This window comes from Aspergillus pseudoviridinutans, assembly GCF_018340605.1.
Source record: "Aspergillus pseudoviridinutans IFM 55266 DNA, scaffold_1, whole genome shotgun sequence".
NCBI classification, from domain to species: domain Eukaryota; kingdom Fungi; phylum Ascomycota; class Eurotiomycetes; order Eurotiales; family Aspergillaceae; genus Aspergillus; species Aspergillus pseudoviridinutans.
The window spans coordinates 1,113,732-1,128,930 of NW_025091281.1; the positions used below are offsets into that span (position 1 = coordinate 1,113,732).

At 50.7% G+C, this 15,199-nt stretch overlaps 5 protein-coding genes across 5 annotated transcripts; 3 read left to right on the forward strand and 2 right to left on the reverse strand.

Annotated features, from left to right (window-relative positions):
- Positions 1–398: 398 nt before the first annotated feature.
- Positions 399–2,340, forward strand: Asppvi_000412 (glycerol kinase; the record flags this gene model as incomplete). The annotated part of the gene is made up of 4 exons (XM_043296721.1): positions 399–661; positions 774–1,768; positions 1,829–1,995; positions 2,071–2,340. The coding sequence occupies 4 exons, from the start codon at positions 399–401 to the stop codon at positions 2,338–2,340; spliced, it is 1,695 nt and encodes a 564-aa protein (XP_043152656.1).
- A 689-nt stretch (positions 2,341–3,029) lies between these two features.
- Asppvi_000413 (i-AAA protease YME1) lies at positions 3,030–5,672 on the reverse strand (the record flags this gene model as incomplete). Its single annotated transcript, XM_043296722.1, has 5 exons — positions 3,030–3,428; positions 3,484–5,201; positions 5,259–5,373; positions 5,433–5,579; positions 5,643–5,672. 5 exons carry the CDS (start codon positions 5,670–5,672, stop codon positions 3,030–3,032), a joined length of 2,409 nt encoding a protein of 802 aa, XP_043152657.1.
- Positions 5,673–6,412: 740 nt separating this feature from the next.
- Asppvi_000414 (uncharacterized protein) lies at positions 6,413–7,510 on the forward strand (the record flags this gene model as incomplete). The annotated part of the gene is made up of 1 exon (XM_043296723.1): positions 6,413–7,510. One exon carries the CDS (start codon positions 6,413–6,415, stop codon positions 7,508–7,510), a length of 1,098 nt encoding a protein of 365 aa, XP_043152658.1.
- A 1,331-nt stretch (positions 7,511–8,841) lies between these two features.
- Positions 8,842–10,217, forward strand: Asppvi_000415 (mannose-1-phosphate guanyltransferase; the record flags this gene model as incomplete). Its single annotated transcript, XM_043296724.1, has 5 exons — positions 8,842–8,848; positions 8,914–8,957; positions 9,042–9,188; positions 9,259–10,135; positions 10,198–10,217. The coding sequence occupies 5 exons, from the start codon at positions 8,842–8,844 to the stop codon at positions 10,215–10,217; spliced, it is 1,095 nt and encodes a 364-aa protein (XP_043152659.1).
- An 845-nt stretch (positions 10,218–11,062) lies between these two features.
- Positions 11,063–12,534, reverse strand: Asppvi_000416 (3-keto-steroid reductase; the record flags this gene model as incomplete). Its single annotated transcript, XM_043296725.1, has 2 exons — positions 11,063–12,347; positions 12,467–12,534. 2 exons carry the CDS (start codon positions 12,532–12,534, stop codon positions 11,063–11,065), a joined length of 1,353 nt encoding a protein of 450 aa, XP_043152660.1.
- Positions 12,535–15,199: the final 2,665 nt, after the last annotated feature.

Below are 15,199 nucleotides of genomic sequence, written 5' to 3' on the forward strand. Positions count from 1 at the left end.
ACCTATACGTCACTGAACCCAGTCTTGACTCTGCTCTTCTTCAAAGTTGACCAAGAAGAGCGTCTTTCGCCCCCGCGTACCACGCACCGCCACCTCTCCTCATTTGTAGATTGAGATCGACCCTTTCTGCGTCTCCCAGCTCTCTCTTTTCCTATCTTCCATCCGCTTCGCTGTCTTATAGATTGGAGTTAGACCAGATTAGGGACTGTAAATTTTCCCACCAGTCCCGTTCCTACTACCACCACTGCTGCTGCTACTACTGCACCAATCCCCAATCTCCTCAATCTCGCTTGCCATTTACCTTTCCACTGGCCACCTTAGGAAAGGAAGAAGCCGACAGATTTATATACATTTCGCTCTCACTCTATATATAACATCAACCCACTGCAACCGACACAATGAGGAACCCTTTCGATCTGACGGAGCTTGATAATGCCGTCGAAGAGCAACAAGCTCACATTGATATTTCCGCCTATCAATCGCATGACGGCAACCGCTCACTACTCCAAAATGAAAATCGCCGAGGCGACAACCTGAAAGACCGCTTCATTGGTGCCATCGACCAGGGTACTACGAGTTCACGATTTATTATCTTCGATTGCACAGGTGTTCCTGTGGCCAAGTATCAGACCGAATTTCGCCAGATCCACGAGCACTCAGGGTAAGTTCAATTCTGTCTTTGTGGCTAAGATATATACCTAGTCACCTGCTCCACTCCGTTTTCTTGCTACTTCGTGGATTGCAATTGACCATTCTCTTGTCCTCTCCTTTAGATGGCACGAACACGATCCCCTCGAGCTGGTGGATTCCGTGTACACATGCATTGAAGAAGCGATGAAGACTTTCCTGGCTCTAGGCCACAGCAAATCAGATATTGAAGCCATTGGGATCACCAGTCAACGAGAGACAACACTTTGCTGGGATTGGGAAACTGGCGAACCGTTGCACAACGCGATCGCATGGCCTGATACCAGAACCAAGAATCTGGTTCGAGAGCTCAAAGGGCAAGAGGGGGCGGATGAGCTACCGGGTATCTGCGGTCTACCTCTCTCCACATACCCTTCGTCCGTCTCACTAGTATGGCTTCTTCGCCATAGCCCCAAAGTTAAGCAGGCGTATGACGAAGGACGACTTGCTTTTGGAACTGTTGACTCTTGGCTTCTGTACAACCTCAACGGCGGGCCCGAAGCTGGTCGTCATGTCACCGATGTTACCAACGCATCCAGAACGATGTTTATGAATCTCGAAACCCTGGAGTATGATGATAAACTGCTCAATTTCTTTGGTGTCGACAGGAAGAAGATCAGACTCCCCAAGATTCTTCCCTCGTCAGACCCTGACGGCTATGGATACGTCCGGTTTGGACCTCTCGACGGAGTACCGATTACCAGTTGCTTGGGCGATCAGTCCGCAGCTTTGGTCGGCCACTGCGCCTTTACACCGGGCACAGCGAAGAACACATATGGTACCGGTTGCTTCCTGCTCTACAACGTCGGCGAGAAGCCCGTCATTTCCAAACACGGCTTGCTTGCCACCGTTGGCTTCCAGCTGGGTAAAAATCGAAAGCCGGTGTATGCCCTCGAAGGAAGTGTTGCCGTCGCCGGAAGTGGTATTTCCTTCCTCATGAACAACCTAGGATTCTTTCGTGATTCGCGCAAAGTCAGTGATCTTGCCGCCACTGTCCCCGACAGTGGAGGTTGCGTTTTTGTCACTGCCTTCAGCGGTCTGTTTGCTCCCTACTGGATTGATGATGCCAAGGGAACCATCTGTAAGTCTCCTGAACGCATTTTACCCTTGGACGAAGTCGTAATGCTAACCCCCTACGAAGTTGGTATCACGCAACACACACAGCGCGGACATATTGCTCGCGCGACAATGGAAGCGGCCTGCTTCCAGACAAAGGCCATCCTCGATGCCATGGCAAGGGACAGTGGACACAAATTGTCGGAATTGGCCGTGGACGGCGGTATGAGTAATTCCGATATTTGCATGCAGGTACGTCTCTGAAAAATTAAGAAAGCCTTCCGCATCACGATGCCAGTGAAACTGACATCCATTTTACTCGTATAGACACAAGCCGACATCATCCAAATTCCCGTCGAGCGCCCTGCCATGCACGAAACCACCGCGCTGGGCGCTGCTATCGCGGCCGGGTTCGCCATCGACGTCTGGAAGGAATTCAGTGAGCTCAAGAACATGAACCGCGCCAACCGCACCACCTTCACACCCCGCATCTCGCCCACGCAGAGCGCACGGATGTACAAGCAATGGTCCAAGGCCGTCGAAATGTCCCGGGGCTGGCTGGACACGAGCGAGATCGAGTCCGAGGGCCAAGAGTGACGACATCTCTTCTTACATATAAATATCTTGTGATGATTGTGTGCAATGTGCTTGCGATTGAGCGTTTCCGTTTTACATCTTCTTGGGGTAATGGCATTTTGGCATTTTTCTCTTGGTCGGTGGTCAGTAGGTCCATTTCTAGGGTGGAGGTCTAGGTCTCTTCTTGGATACCCGCTATCATCAGTATATACTCCTACACTACGCCTATATAAACCGTATCCTACGGATAACTGTATACATATCAATCAAACCGGAATTTCAGCAGCATCATTTCTGTGCCTTGGTTGTCGTGTAGCCTTTTACGGAAGCTGCTCGAAGAAATATAATTTCCAGCCAGATGAATCTCTATGAGCACAAGTCTGAAACCCCAACTTTACATAACTTATTGATATCGGATGAATATGTTATAAGTATGTATATGCAATACAGTACACTGATCGCTCATTCTTAAACCGATATGCCACACCTCATATGCAACAATTGCTGTTTTGAGACTCCATATCGAAAAGACGAGAAGCACCAAGAAGTCAGAAACGCGACCGAGGAACGAAGAAAGAAAACATATGGAAAATAGGAATCGAGATAGAGAGAACACAACAGTTCGTCAAAAATGCGCCGCCTGATTTCGGCAGAGAGGAGCTGGCGATGGAAGGGATATGGAAAGTACAAAGTCATGAGGGAGTAACCTATTATTTGGCTGCGGCCGACGGTTCCTCGGCCTGGGTGGATGGATGATTCAATTTTGCGGTCTGCAGAGCCTCGGGCAGCTTGAGCGGAGCCGATGGTACCGACTCCATCTTGTCCAGCTTCTCCCCTCTTAGAACCTTCTCCATCTCCTCCTTCGTCAGCGTCTCGTACTCAATCAGTGCCTTGGTCAGAATTTCCAATTCGTGTCTCCGTTCAGTCAGAATCTTGGTGGCACGCATCCGCGCTTCCTCGACCAGTCGTCGCACTTCGGATTCGATTTCCTGCTTGGTTTCAGATGATAGACTATCATAGTTGGTCGACAGATCGACATTGCCAAGTTTCTTCGAGTAACCGAATCGGGTGATCAGTGTGAATGCGGTTTCAGTGGCTTGTTGAATATCCTGTAGACCATCAGTGATCGTGAACATACTTTCAAAATTTGAAGATAGAACTCACCGCCGAAATACCACTTGTGACCTTGTCAGGACCGAAAACCAGCTCCTCCGCTGCTTTCCCGCCCATGGAGACGTCGATATCAGACAGATACTCGGTGTAGTTCCGGGAAACCATGTCCATCTCAGGTAGGAAGTGCGTCACTCCCAGCGCCATTCCGCGGGGAACAATGGTAATCTTGTACAATGGCGTAGACGAAGGAGAGAAATAAGCAACGAGAGCATGACCCGCCTCATGGTAGGCAGTCAGAAGCTTGTCCTTATCCTGGATGATTCTGCTACGAGCTTCTGCGCCCATCATGATCTTGTCCTTGGCCCAGTCAAGGTCCTTGGGTCCAACCTTGGCCTTCTTGTTTCTGCTAGCGTAGATGGCGGCCTGATTGACCAGATTCTCCAGATCGGCACCAGAAAAGCCGGGAGTACCGCGCGCAAGTACTCCAACGTCGACATCGGTGCCGATCTGAATGTTCTTCAAGTGGTGCTTCAATATGTCCATCCGACCCCGAACATCCGGAAGATCGACAACCACCTTGCGATCGAATCTGCCAGGGCGTGTCAAAGCCTTGTCAAGCAACTGGGGAAAATTGGTTGCGGCAATGATGATGACTCCACTGGTCTGCGAGAATCCGTCGAGCTCCGTAAGCAGTTGGTTCAAAGTCTGCTTCACATAAGCTGCATCTCTCTCATTTCGCTTGGCACCAATGGCGTCCAATTCGTCAATGAAGATGATGGCGGGCGACTTGTTCCGGGCTTGTGCAAACAGCTCACGAACACGCTTAGCGCCGACACCGACATACACCTCATCGAATTCAGAACCAGACATGTAGAAAAAGGGAACACCCGCTTCTCCAGCGACAGCACGGGCGAGCAAAGTCTTTCCCGTACCAGGAGGTCCCACAAGAAGCACACCCTTTGGCAATTTGCCACCAAGAGAAGAGAATCGCTCCGGATTCAACAAGAATTCAACAAGTTCCTGGAGCTCTTCCTTGGCCTCGTCGCATCCGTGTACATCGGAAAATCGAACAGTCTGCTGCTGAGGTTGAGCCTCATTGCTCTGCGGACCCTTGATATTCTTTAGGACGCCGGTTGTTTCGACAAGAATGGTGATCACGACAAGAGAGATGTAAGTGAAGAAGCCGAAAACGAGCAGAAATTTGACCCATCGGAAGACAGCGCTGCCCAGCGACTCTTCGACAACCACATGCAGAGGATTATCTTTAGCACCAGTACCGGATTGCTTTGTCGCCAGTCCGATCTGACTACCGTGATTCCGTGCTGCGACGGCCTGACCGATGGCCTGCAGCTGGTCAGGGTTGAGATGCTGGTGCTGACCTTGGATGGTTGCCGCCGCTGCGGAATCGGTGCCACCAACACGCTGCAGCGCTTTCAAATAAATAGCCTCAGACAATGCATTACTCGCAAAGTGACCGCTGCGGTATCGTTCGACAACAATAGCCGGCATGTTCGCTCGGAGCAGAGCCTGATAGAAAGCGTTCTGTGCGCTGGCACTGCTTGGGTTGTTGTTCGCGGTCTTTTCCTTCTGGGCCAACAGACTGTGAGATGGGCCTCCAAACATGAACCGCTGCTGTTGGAGCTTCGAAAGACTGTTGGGTTTCGGAGCCTGACGAGTCCGGTTCAGGGTGGCGGATAGCGTCGAATACGATCGAGCGGAATGAGACACGAGAGGACGGCGGGATACAGTCGCGGAACTCCAGAGCGAATCTTCCATGGCAAAAGTAAGTACCCCGATATGTGTGGAAGTCGATAAAATCAGCCTACCTCTTAGGAAAGTCCGCGACAACCCATGTTGGACAGGGCGCTGCATGACGTTCGAGTTCAGAGCCTCAAGGGGGACAGCGTCCAGGCACTCAGGTAGCGGAATCCGGCCAGTTACCTACCTTACTGTCAGTATAAATCACTTGAGAAAGACTTATGGGCGCAGTAGAGGCATACACTTGGTTCGTTTCCGCCAAGCGTCCGCTGGTGCAGTCGTCGGGTTGTAGGAGACGAGGAGGTGGCCGTGCGTTGGATGCTAGTCCAAGGCGCATTTAATAGCTTTGACATCGATGGCCAAAGATCGGAAGTGACGGCCGCAAAGTTCTGTGAAAAGGCGAAAGTCAGAATAGATGCCATAAGAGGCATAAGAACTGTAGGGGCCCTTACAGGTCTTGAGACCGGGACTTGGAAAGCCATAGTTGTCTCGAGTCAAGAGCGGCACTAGGCCGCAGCAATCAATGTCGACCACGCAAAGAGTGGCAGATACGAAGACAATATAGATAATAGCTTATTATTTGTTCAGGATGACTGCCATCGCCAACGAGATTCAAACGATGGCGAATGCAAGCTAAGATGAGGAATGAGGAGTAGTTCGTTCTCCGGCAGACAGTCGGCCAAGGATGCGGCGGCGAAATTCGTATGGATATTGCCACTGCGGCCTGAACGGGCGACCGTAGCTGGGGTTTGTCGGGTGATATTATGCCTCAGGCAGAAACATACGTCGTTTATCTTAATTCCAACTTCCACATCGTGATTCCCCTGTCCAAAGGCAATGGCAATAGACTAAGTGGTATGTAGGTGGTTTTTCTGACCCACATCATTATTGGCACTGCTATACGAGTAATCCAAGTGGTTAATTGACATCGAAAAACAAACCATATGTAGAGTGTTGTACAACCTAAGTAGGTCGATCGTCTGCGATCCGTGGTTCTGATCTGTCAAACTTCGACTTATTATTGTTGCCTTTCCTCCTGTGCCAGTGATGGAACGTCGCTCCTGGACATATCGTGCTATTTGGTCCTAGGGAACTAGGCTTGAAGCCATAGCAGCAGATCCCTACAAGCCCATTTCCCACTGATTTTATATATATAGTGTGTGAGAGCCATGCTTGCTGATTATCCGTTTGTAGCGCTTCTCTCACACGAGCCCCATCAGCAATGTCGACAAAGCTCATTTTCCTCATGGGTGCTCCAACGCAGCAGAATCTCTGCTGGGATGAGGAGGGATTGCTCGACAGCCCTATATTTCCGTTCTCTGGTCCAGATATTGAAGTACAAGTGAACCAGCCTGTCTCAAAATCTCATGCGGTTAAATGGAGATTGTTACAGGATCCGAAGGTTCAAGGGCAAGAAGGAGGAAACACTTGGCCCGAAGCAGGCAGGCATGCTATATTTTTGAGAACCCAAGATCTCACGACCTTAAATGGCGTATCATCAGTCTCGCCAAATGACTCGGCAATCTCTCAATTCTACGACCATTCCTTTGCAGTACACGAGACGTCCGAGATCTCTGTACCTGGAGCGCATCTGGGAGACTCTATTCAGGAGAGCGGCTTATCAGCCGACAGTACAGGAACATCCGTTGCATCGTCCAGTGACAGAGAAGCGCCAGAATTGGGTTCCCTAGCGATTCAAGGATGTCTCAGTGACCTGAAGGATATCCCCAGCGCCACATATCTACAATCGATTGTGCCTCAGACAATGACAGTAAACCTGATTGTCGGCATCATCGCAATTCATCCTCCACGCCGCATAGTGACTCGGCAGTGGAAAAGGGAGCTGGACCTCGTGGAAGTGGTGGTGGGCGATGAGACAAGAACAGGATTCGGAGTTACCTTCTGGTTGGCCCTGGGTGACGAAACAAACGCCACTGGCCGATGTGACATCGAGGCTCAGAAGCTTCGAACGTCTTTGTCTAGTCTCCGACCTCGAGACATTGTTCTCCTGCGCATGGTAGGATTGAGCTCATTCCGAGAACGGGTATATGGGCAAAGTGTGGGCAGGGGGGTAACAAAGGTCGACCTGTTGCACCGCCAGCGGATTGACGCAACGGACGCAGGAGGCATTTACAGTGCAAGGCGCCTGCAAACCTTCAGAGACGATGAAACCAAGCATGGTGATCTGCCATTGATGAAGGTGTGCAAAGTACGGGAGTGGATCCGTCTGTTTGTGGACCCTGCACCGGATCTAGTAGGCGGTGGGAATCGTACGTCAAGGAAACATGGCCAGCCTTTGCCTCCAGACACGCAGGAGTAATTGTCAATTATCGATGAAGCTGAAGGACTGCGGGGGCTAAAGTTGTGATAATGCAAGGACGACGACAGAGCCTCCAGCACAAGGTTGACAACAGGTAGCCAACTCAACGCTCGATAACGATATATATGCCTTAGCTTTGTCTAGCAGGGTTATACATTTAACAGTGGTAATTGACTGATACAAGCGTGGCAGAGGATCGATCGAGTGTGGTATCCCGTTAGGAAAAGATCCCCAAGGACCTGGAGGAAGTATTCGCATGTAACCTAAGCGCATCAACGTGCATTGTTCAGGGGCGTCATATTCCCCAGGTGTCTTGCCCGATGCGGCTACCCCGATTGTCGCAGTTCCTACCTAATCCACACTGTAGATCCAGACATACGCAAAATGCAATAAAAGTTGAAAACCTCCTATAGATTCAGTTCAGGGTCATGCTGTAGCTACTCATTATTCTTCAGTATTAACATTGTTATTCAAAACCATATGGAACGGTCATGTGAGTCCTGGATATGCAGGAAAGAGTCCTATTAATATAACCAAATAATATCAGGGGCATTGGGTTGGCTCCACCTAGCACCTGATCCAGTGGTTCTGGGCCTTTCCTAAGATTATATGCCCCCTTTAAACTTGCCAGTCTTAAGATGAGATATATCTACCTAGAATCTACGGAGTACAGAGTAGAATACCTGATTTGCTACAGGCTGCAAGTGGCGTTCTGGCTGAAAACGTGTAACTGCCCGCCATGTCCATACTGGCTGTTCAAGGTAAGGTGGCATTGACTGATTCAGGTGGAATCGCCAATTAGCGGGTCAAAGTACGGAGTACCTTAAGGTACTGTTCCATAACCCATTCTTAGTGTGGTGGTCCCATAGACTGGCCGTCCACCCATTGGAACCTGTCGTCGTACGCAGTACTGCTTTAGTGGTAGTGCCCCTGCTCATAATTGGGAACATCATGTTATGCTATCCTTATTTGTTATTCTAGGTTATTATTAAGGAAGAAACAACGCCAGGTGTTCGTTCCTGTAACTTGAGCTTCTGCTTCTCGACCCTTTTCTATAATAGTATTATTTTCTTTCTCTATATACACGTCTTCTATCTTTTTGATCCGCCTTGCAACCTCAAGAATCGGCATTGAATCGGTTCTTACCAGTCGTCGACTTTGCTTCTGACATTCGTTGCCCGCGGGACCTCCTTTTTCCCTTTTTCTCTTTTCCCTCCACAGCCCCTCGTCCTCTCCTGACCACTTGTCGCAAAGCCAAAACATCTACCTCTACCAGCTTCTAATATTACTTTTTGACCTATCTTTCTTACATTATCTAATCAATCATCACCATGAAGGGTACGGATTTCTCCTTTTGCAATCAAGTGTCAATGCGTTCATTCAGATTAACCTTTCGATTCTAGCTCTCATTCTTGTCGGGGGGTTCGGTACCCGTCTGCGCCCTTTGGTGAGTTGTCTCTCCCCCGCAGTTGAAGCTTGTGTCTGTCTAATACTTCGAATTGATGCTAACATCATCGTCTTTCAATGCTAGACTCTGACTCTTCCCAAACCCCTGGTGGAATTTGGAAACCGCCCGATGATCCTTCACCAGGTCGAGAGCTTGGCTGCTGCTGGTGTTACAGATATTGTTCTGGCCGTCAACTACCGCCCAGATGTCATGGTCGCGGCCCTCAAGAAGGTACACCGATCTCTTCCCTTCCGTCGGCTTAAACGTGTTCTTGTGACTAATGTGTGATTTTCGTCTGCAGTATGAGGAACAATACAACGTCAGAATCGAGTTCTCCGTCGAGTCCGAACCCCTCGGTACCGCTGGTCCCCTGAAGCTGGCAGAGAAGATTTTGGGCAAGGACGACTCTCCCTTCTTCGTCCTCAACTCCGATATCATCTGCGATTACCCCTTCCAGCAGCTCGCGGAGTTCCACAAGAAACATGGCGACGAGGGCACCATTGTTGTTACCAAGGTCGACGAGCCCTCGAAGTACGGTGTCGTTGTTCACAAGCCCAACCACCCCTCTCGCATTGATCGTTTCGTCGAAAAGCCCGTCGAGTTCGTTGGTAACCGCATTAACGCCGGTATCTACATCCTCAACCCCAGTGTTCTCAAGCGCATTGAGCTGCGTCCCACCTCCATCGAACAGGAGACATTCCCCGCCATCTGCAGTGACGGTCAGCTCCACTCCTTTGATCTCGAGGGTTTCTGGATGGATGTCGGTCAGCCCAAAGATTTCCTGACGGGCACCTGCCTCTACCTCACCTCGCTCGCGAAGCGTAATTCCAAGCTGCTGGCTCCCAACAGCGAGCCCTATGTCTATGGCGGCAACGTCATGGTTGATCCCTCGGCCAAGATCGGCAAGAACTGTCGCATTGGCCCCAATGTAGTCATTGGTCCCAACGTTGTGGTTGGCGATGGCGTGCGTCTGCAACGCTGTGTGCTCCTGGAGAACAGCAAGGTCAAGGACCATGCTTGGGTCAAGTCGACTATTGTCGGCTGGAACAGCTCTGTTGGCAAGTGGGCTCGCTTGGAGAATGTCACAGTCTTGGGTGACGATGTCACCATTGCAGACGAGGTGTACGTCAATGGCGGCTCTATTCTGCCCCACAAGAGCATCAAGCAGAACATCGATGGTATGTTTCCTCGCTCGCTTTTTACAAACGTTACGAATTGCAAAAACTAACGCATTGCACAGTTCCCGCCATTATCATGTGATCTTCTCCTCCTTCTAATGCCGACATGTCCTAATTTACCTCGATCTTCATTGATTCTACCTACCTCGCGATCACCAAGATGCATATAACCGGAGTCGTTGTTGTGGTTGTCATTTTCTTCGATTCTATTCCAGCGCGACTGAAGCTTGGCTCATCGGTTGGCCGAGTCTGGTGCAAGTCTTTGGGTACAATACTTTACGCCTCTTCTCCACTCAGATTTTCCTCGCACCAGGCACAGAACAGTGCAGCAACTTTTACGTCGTCCCTTTACTTCCTTCCCACCCCGTAGCTCAGCACTCCCATAGCCTTGACGGTGAAGGCGTGTCTCTGCGTCTGCCTCTTCTCTTTTTTGTTCCTGTTAGAGCCTTTTGGCCATCTTTCCCCTCGCCTGACTTTCATCCTCCTCGGTTTCTACCAACCTGTCTTCGTCCCTGGCAAACAGCCCCGTTCGACGATATAATCTTCACAGTTCGTCCAGCTCGAAGCTGTCTCTTGTCGTGTTTCTCTTCTTGTGGATTATTTGCTTTCCGTTCTCTTGCGTGCTCCGCTTGTGCTTTCTTGGGGATGGTGGGCAAAAGGAATAATACTACACCTGATTTAATGATAAACGTGGACATGGGGTTTCTTGGAATGTAAATAGTGAAGGCAGATATAAAGGTGATAATTGTTCCCGAAGTATGTCCAAGTCTGCATTATTATGGATACAGAATAAAGCTCTTATCGACGACACTTGGTAGGTCTCGGAATAACCACGCCGAGAGACGGGCATGTACAATTACACATTAAGCAAGCTATAGACCCGAAAAAGTACAGGAGGGCCCCTATGGAACAGGATTAGAACGCTGGTCAGGCCTTGGATCCAGCCTGGGCCTCAGCTTCGTCAAGAAGCCTGTCCCATTGAATCCTCAATTCCTCCATGCGCTGCCAGCATTTCCTGCCTAAATCTTCATACTGCAGTTTCTCTTCCGCAGTGAGATCGGCCGCGCCCCTCTTGCGGCGACGACACCGGTCATCGTCCAGGACGGCCGGCCCAACCACACCACCATACCCCCACCCATCGACTTCGGTGCACACCGGCCGGTCCCGACCGAGACGGTTACACGAGGAGCCCCATTTCACTCGCCCGCCGCCGTTGCGCCGGTAGGGCGCTTCAGCATCGTCGAGGACGGCCTGAGCGGACAGGGCAAGCCAGACGGGGGCACAGGCGCCGGCGTAGGTGGAGAGCGTGTGCCAGGGGGATCCGAGGAGGCGGGCTAGCCAGAAGGCCGCGAGCATGGAGTAGAAGAGTGGCCAGGAGAGCGGGAGGATGCCTGTGCCACAGATTCCGGGGTGGGTGAGGAACATGTTTGGTTGCCGGAGTTCTTGTTCTGTTTCTTTGTGGTGTTCTGGTTGCTCGTCGATCGAGTAGAAGCTCTTAACCCAGGGTGCCGTACTGGGGAGATCCGACGTCAGAGCCAAAATGTCGGTTAACGCCTTTGAGGACTCGTAGGGGGCCAGGGTCCGGATGCCCTGGATGTCGTCGACGTCGAGATGTTTCACCGTCGCCTCGAGACTGGAGACCCAGATGACGCGGCCGGGCCCGTGGAGCTGGTCAGAGTGTCGCAGCAGCGGCATGACATTGTGTGCCAGCATGTAGTGGCCGAAGACGTTCGCGCAGAAGACCGCGCCCAGACGCGGTTCCTTGTCGTCGCCCAGTGCGGTCTGGGGATCCGTCACCATTCCCGCGGGCGCGATCTTGAACGATGGCCAGGAGACTTCGTGCACCAGGTCTGTCATGACGCCCCAAATCGCCTTGGGCCAGTCGATACCCGTCCATCCGCCTAGGCCGGCGTTCAGCACGATCGCATCGAGTTTGGGGAGGGTCTGGTTCAGTCGGCGGGAGAGGGCGCGGACGGAGACCAGGTTCGACAGGTCGACGTTCTCGGGCAAAAAGGTGACTCGCGCTGATGCTGCGGCGGAAGCAGGGACAGAGGCAGAGGCGCCGCGAAGGTGATCCTGTAGGCGAAGGAGAGTGTCATTTCCCTTCTTGGTGCTCCGCGTGGTGAAAATAACGGTCAGAGACTGGTGGGGATGTCGGTGAGATTTCAAGAATTCATCCACCAGTCGACAGCAGATTGAGAAACCAAGGCCACTGTAATGAGAGAATCGGAACCAAGGGAAGGAACAATACGTCAGGAAACGATGACTTATGCGTATGCGATTGTAAAGTCACCCCTTGGGGGAGGGAGGACGCGGAGAAATGTACAATACCTGTTGGCACCGGTTACCAAGACAAAGACCTTGTCTTGCAGGTCATTTGGGGTATCCCTGTCAGACATGTAGTCAGATTCTCAAGCGCGAGTATCTGTGCGGTCACGGCTTGTCAATTGAGTAGCTGTTGTTGTAGCCGATGTGATTATCAAACTGCCCCCTTCAAAGACAGACCGATAACTACAAAATTGTTTATCGTTGGTTCTCCCGCTCCCCAACCACGTCATGTGATCGCGATCGATTGGGACTGTCTGGTATTCACGTTCACTTTTGTTTCATACTCCATCACTCAAATATCGGAAATGGTAACTTCATACATCGACTCGCAAGTACCATCCATTAGAGTTGGTATACGAGCATATCTGGTGACTCTACGCAGAGATGCATGTCTAAAAGCCGATAGATCGCAAGCATGAGCGCGACAAAAGCACAAATCCAGCAAACTTCTGCACTGGCACCCGGCTATGCTTAGTTTTGAGGAACGAGTCGTGGTAGATGTAAGTCAGGTGGACAACTGGATAGGCTTCCTGTCCCGTTGTGATATCCTATCTCCAGTGTGTCACGAGCAACTCGAAGCAGGGTGTGCAGCCATGGCGTTGGGTGCCAACTACTGTTGATCGCATCGATTGGTTGAAAGACGAGCCTGTCGCTTGAGCATACCTCAACTCAATCCATCGAGGTAAGCATAAGTGAACAAGTGACAGCGTCTGGACTCGGTCGAGGGACGCTCGATTTGGAGAGACCCCGGGAGACTCGTATTTGGCAGCCAGCCTCAATATAAGTAAGAACCAACCAGAAGTTGCTACGCACTCTTAACACACTTGGGGTGCTCGCGACATAATAACATCAATTAACCCTAGTATGTGCGGATAACACCTCAATCCACGGACTCATCAAGGGGTTGAAGTGCTCCGTCGTCTCAATGATGCGCAGCGATGACAATCTCTGTTGTGCACCCGGTGAGTTACGGTTGATATGCGACATTTTGCAAGTTTCATCTCAACCAGGACTCACTAGTTTGTTTCCCAGATTTTTCGACTCGTAAGATATGAGATCATGTCTCATAAAACGAAGCGGATTTGTGGCAATGGGCTCATACGCAGAGTTGCATTGAAGCAATACAGTGTACGGAGCAGCCATCGAATGAAAGCGGCTCGGACGCCTCTTCCGAGGTCCCTATCAGGAAAATGCTTGTGAAGCCATGTTCACTCAATCCGACCGTTCTGGTCCCTAATAGTGGGGGTTCTTAATGGTTTCCCCTGTCGAACGGCAAGACGGCGATGCGATGGACGACATTATAGTTAAGGTGACATCGCCTAGAACCTGCATGCATAAATTTAGAAATTTCCATCAATCGGTCAGCCGAAAGTGGTAGCGTCTTAGTCCAACGGGTAAATTGGATGATCTCCGGAGGGCAAGGGAAAGAAAAATCTGTCGATATCCCAGGGATCCCAGGGCGACGCAGCCGTCTTACCAGGATGGAAAACTGTGCGACTTGGAGCAGGGAAGGCCGGTATAGGGTATGATATCATGTTCTGCATTTCTCTCGCACCAGGAAGTTCAAGCAATTGATGGCGAAGGATCATCAGGTTTCGGTCCAAATCGAGAAATATCTTCTGGCCAAGCCGTGACGGTACAACTACAATCAATGTCAAACCTTAGGATAAATGCGAACCCTCAAATCAACTGTTATGGTTACTTCAGATTGATACTGGACTGCGAATCCAAGATTTCAGCCGAACCTTCCAGCGCAATCAAGGATTGTCCTCAATCTAGAGTCTCCATTCAGCGTTCAGGCGACACGGCCTCGGAAGTAAGTCCCGTGTTGCGGTTCAGTAAAGCGATTGAGTCGAGCAAAGTTCGGATGTGGCTAGACATGGCGATGTTAATGAAGAGAACCGGCGCGGAGACGACCAAGAAGGTACCTAGTGTAAGAGACGGAACGCCTAACCGCCTAGCCTGCTGGCGTAGTCTTCTCAAGCAAGATCGAAATGGGAATCGGACGGTGGCCATCCGTTTTCCGTTCGATGTCTGTCATATAGAAACCCCCGTGTTCGAGAACTTACGATCAAGCCCATGAGGAAGCTAGAGAAAATCAGGTGGCCCTTCTGGGATCCGACAGGTTGGAAGCGAAGCGTATCTGTAAAACACAGCTCCGCCGTATTCCGCAAGAATTCCTCGTCAGCATCAGGACCTTTGTTATGGACGCTCGGAGTACTCCGTACTTTTTCCAAAAATGGACTCTGAGTAATACACTGCTGATCCTGATTGCGAAGTACTCCAGTCCCCAGCCATACATATGTATACGACTTGCCCCCCTCCTTTTGAGTTTTCGTTTTTCAACTAATATCCAGCCACCAACAGGCGAGTATGATGACGATGATGTTTATTGGACAAGAGACGCCTATACGACAAACGAGTAGACAGCAGACACATTAACAACATGTGGCGCTGCTGATGTGACCAACATGGCTGGAAGTATTTTCAGCCTCAATCTGGGTCTTGACTCGTGAACTCCTAAGGGCGCTTCCACCATTCCATACTGGTCCGATCGCCAAAGTCGGAGGATTACCACCCCAGTTTTGACCGATATCTTCAAAGTACCTTGGAAGAATACTACAGTACGGAGTACTTGGAGTAGTACTTGCAAGTTAGACCAACCCTGGCTGCAAGGGGGCCAAGACACCTTCAAATCGGCGGTTTCGCTAACTGGATAGGTTGCGTGCTCGCTTA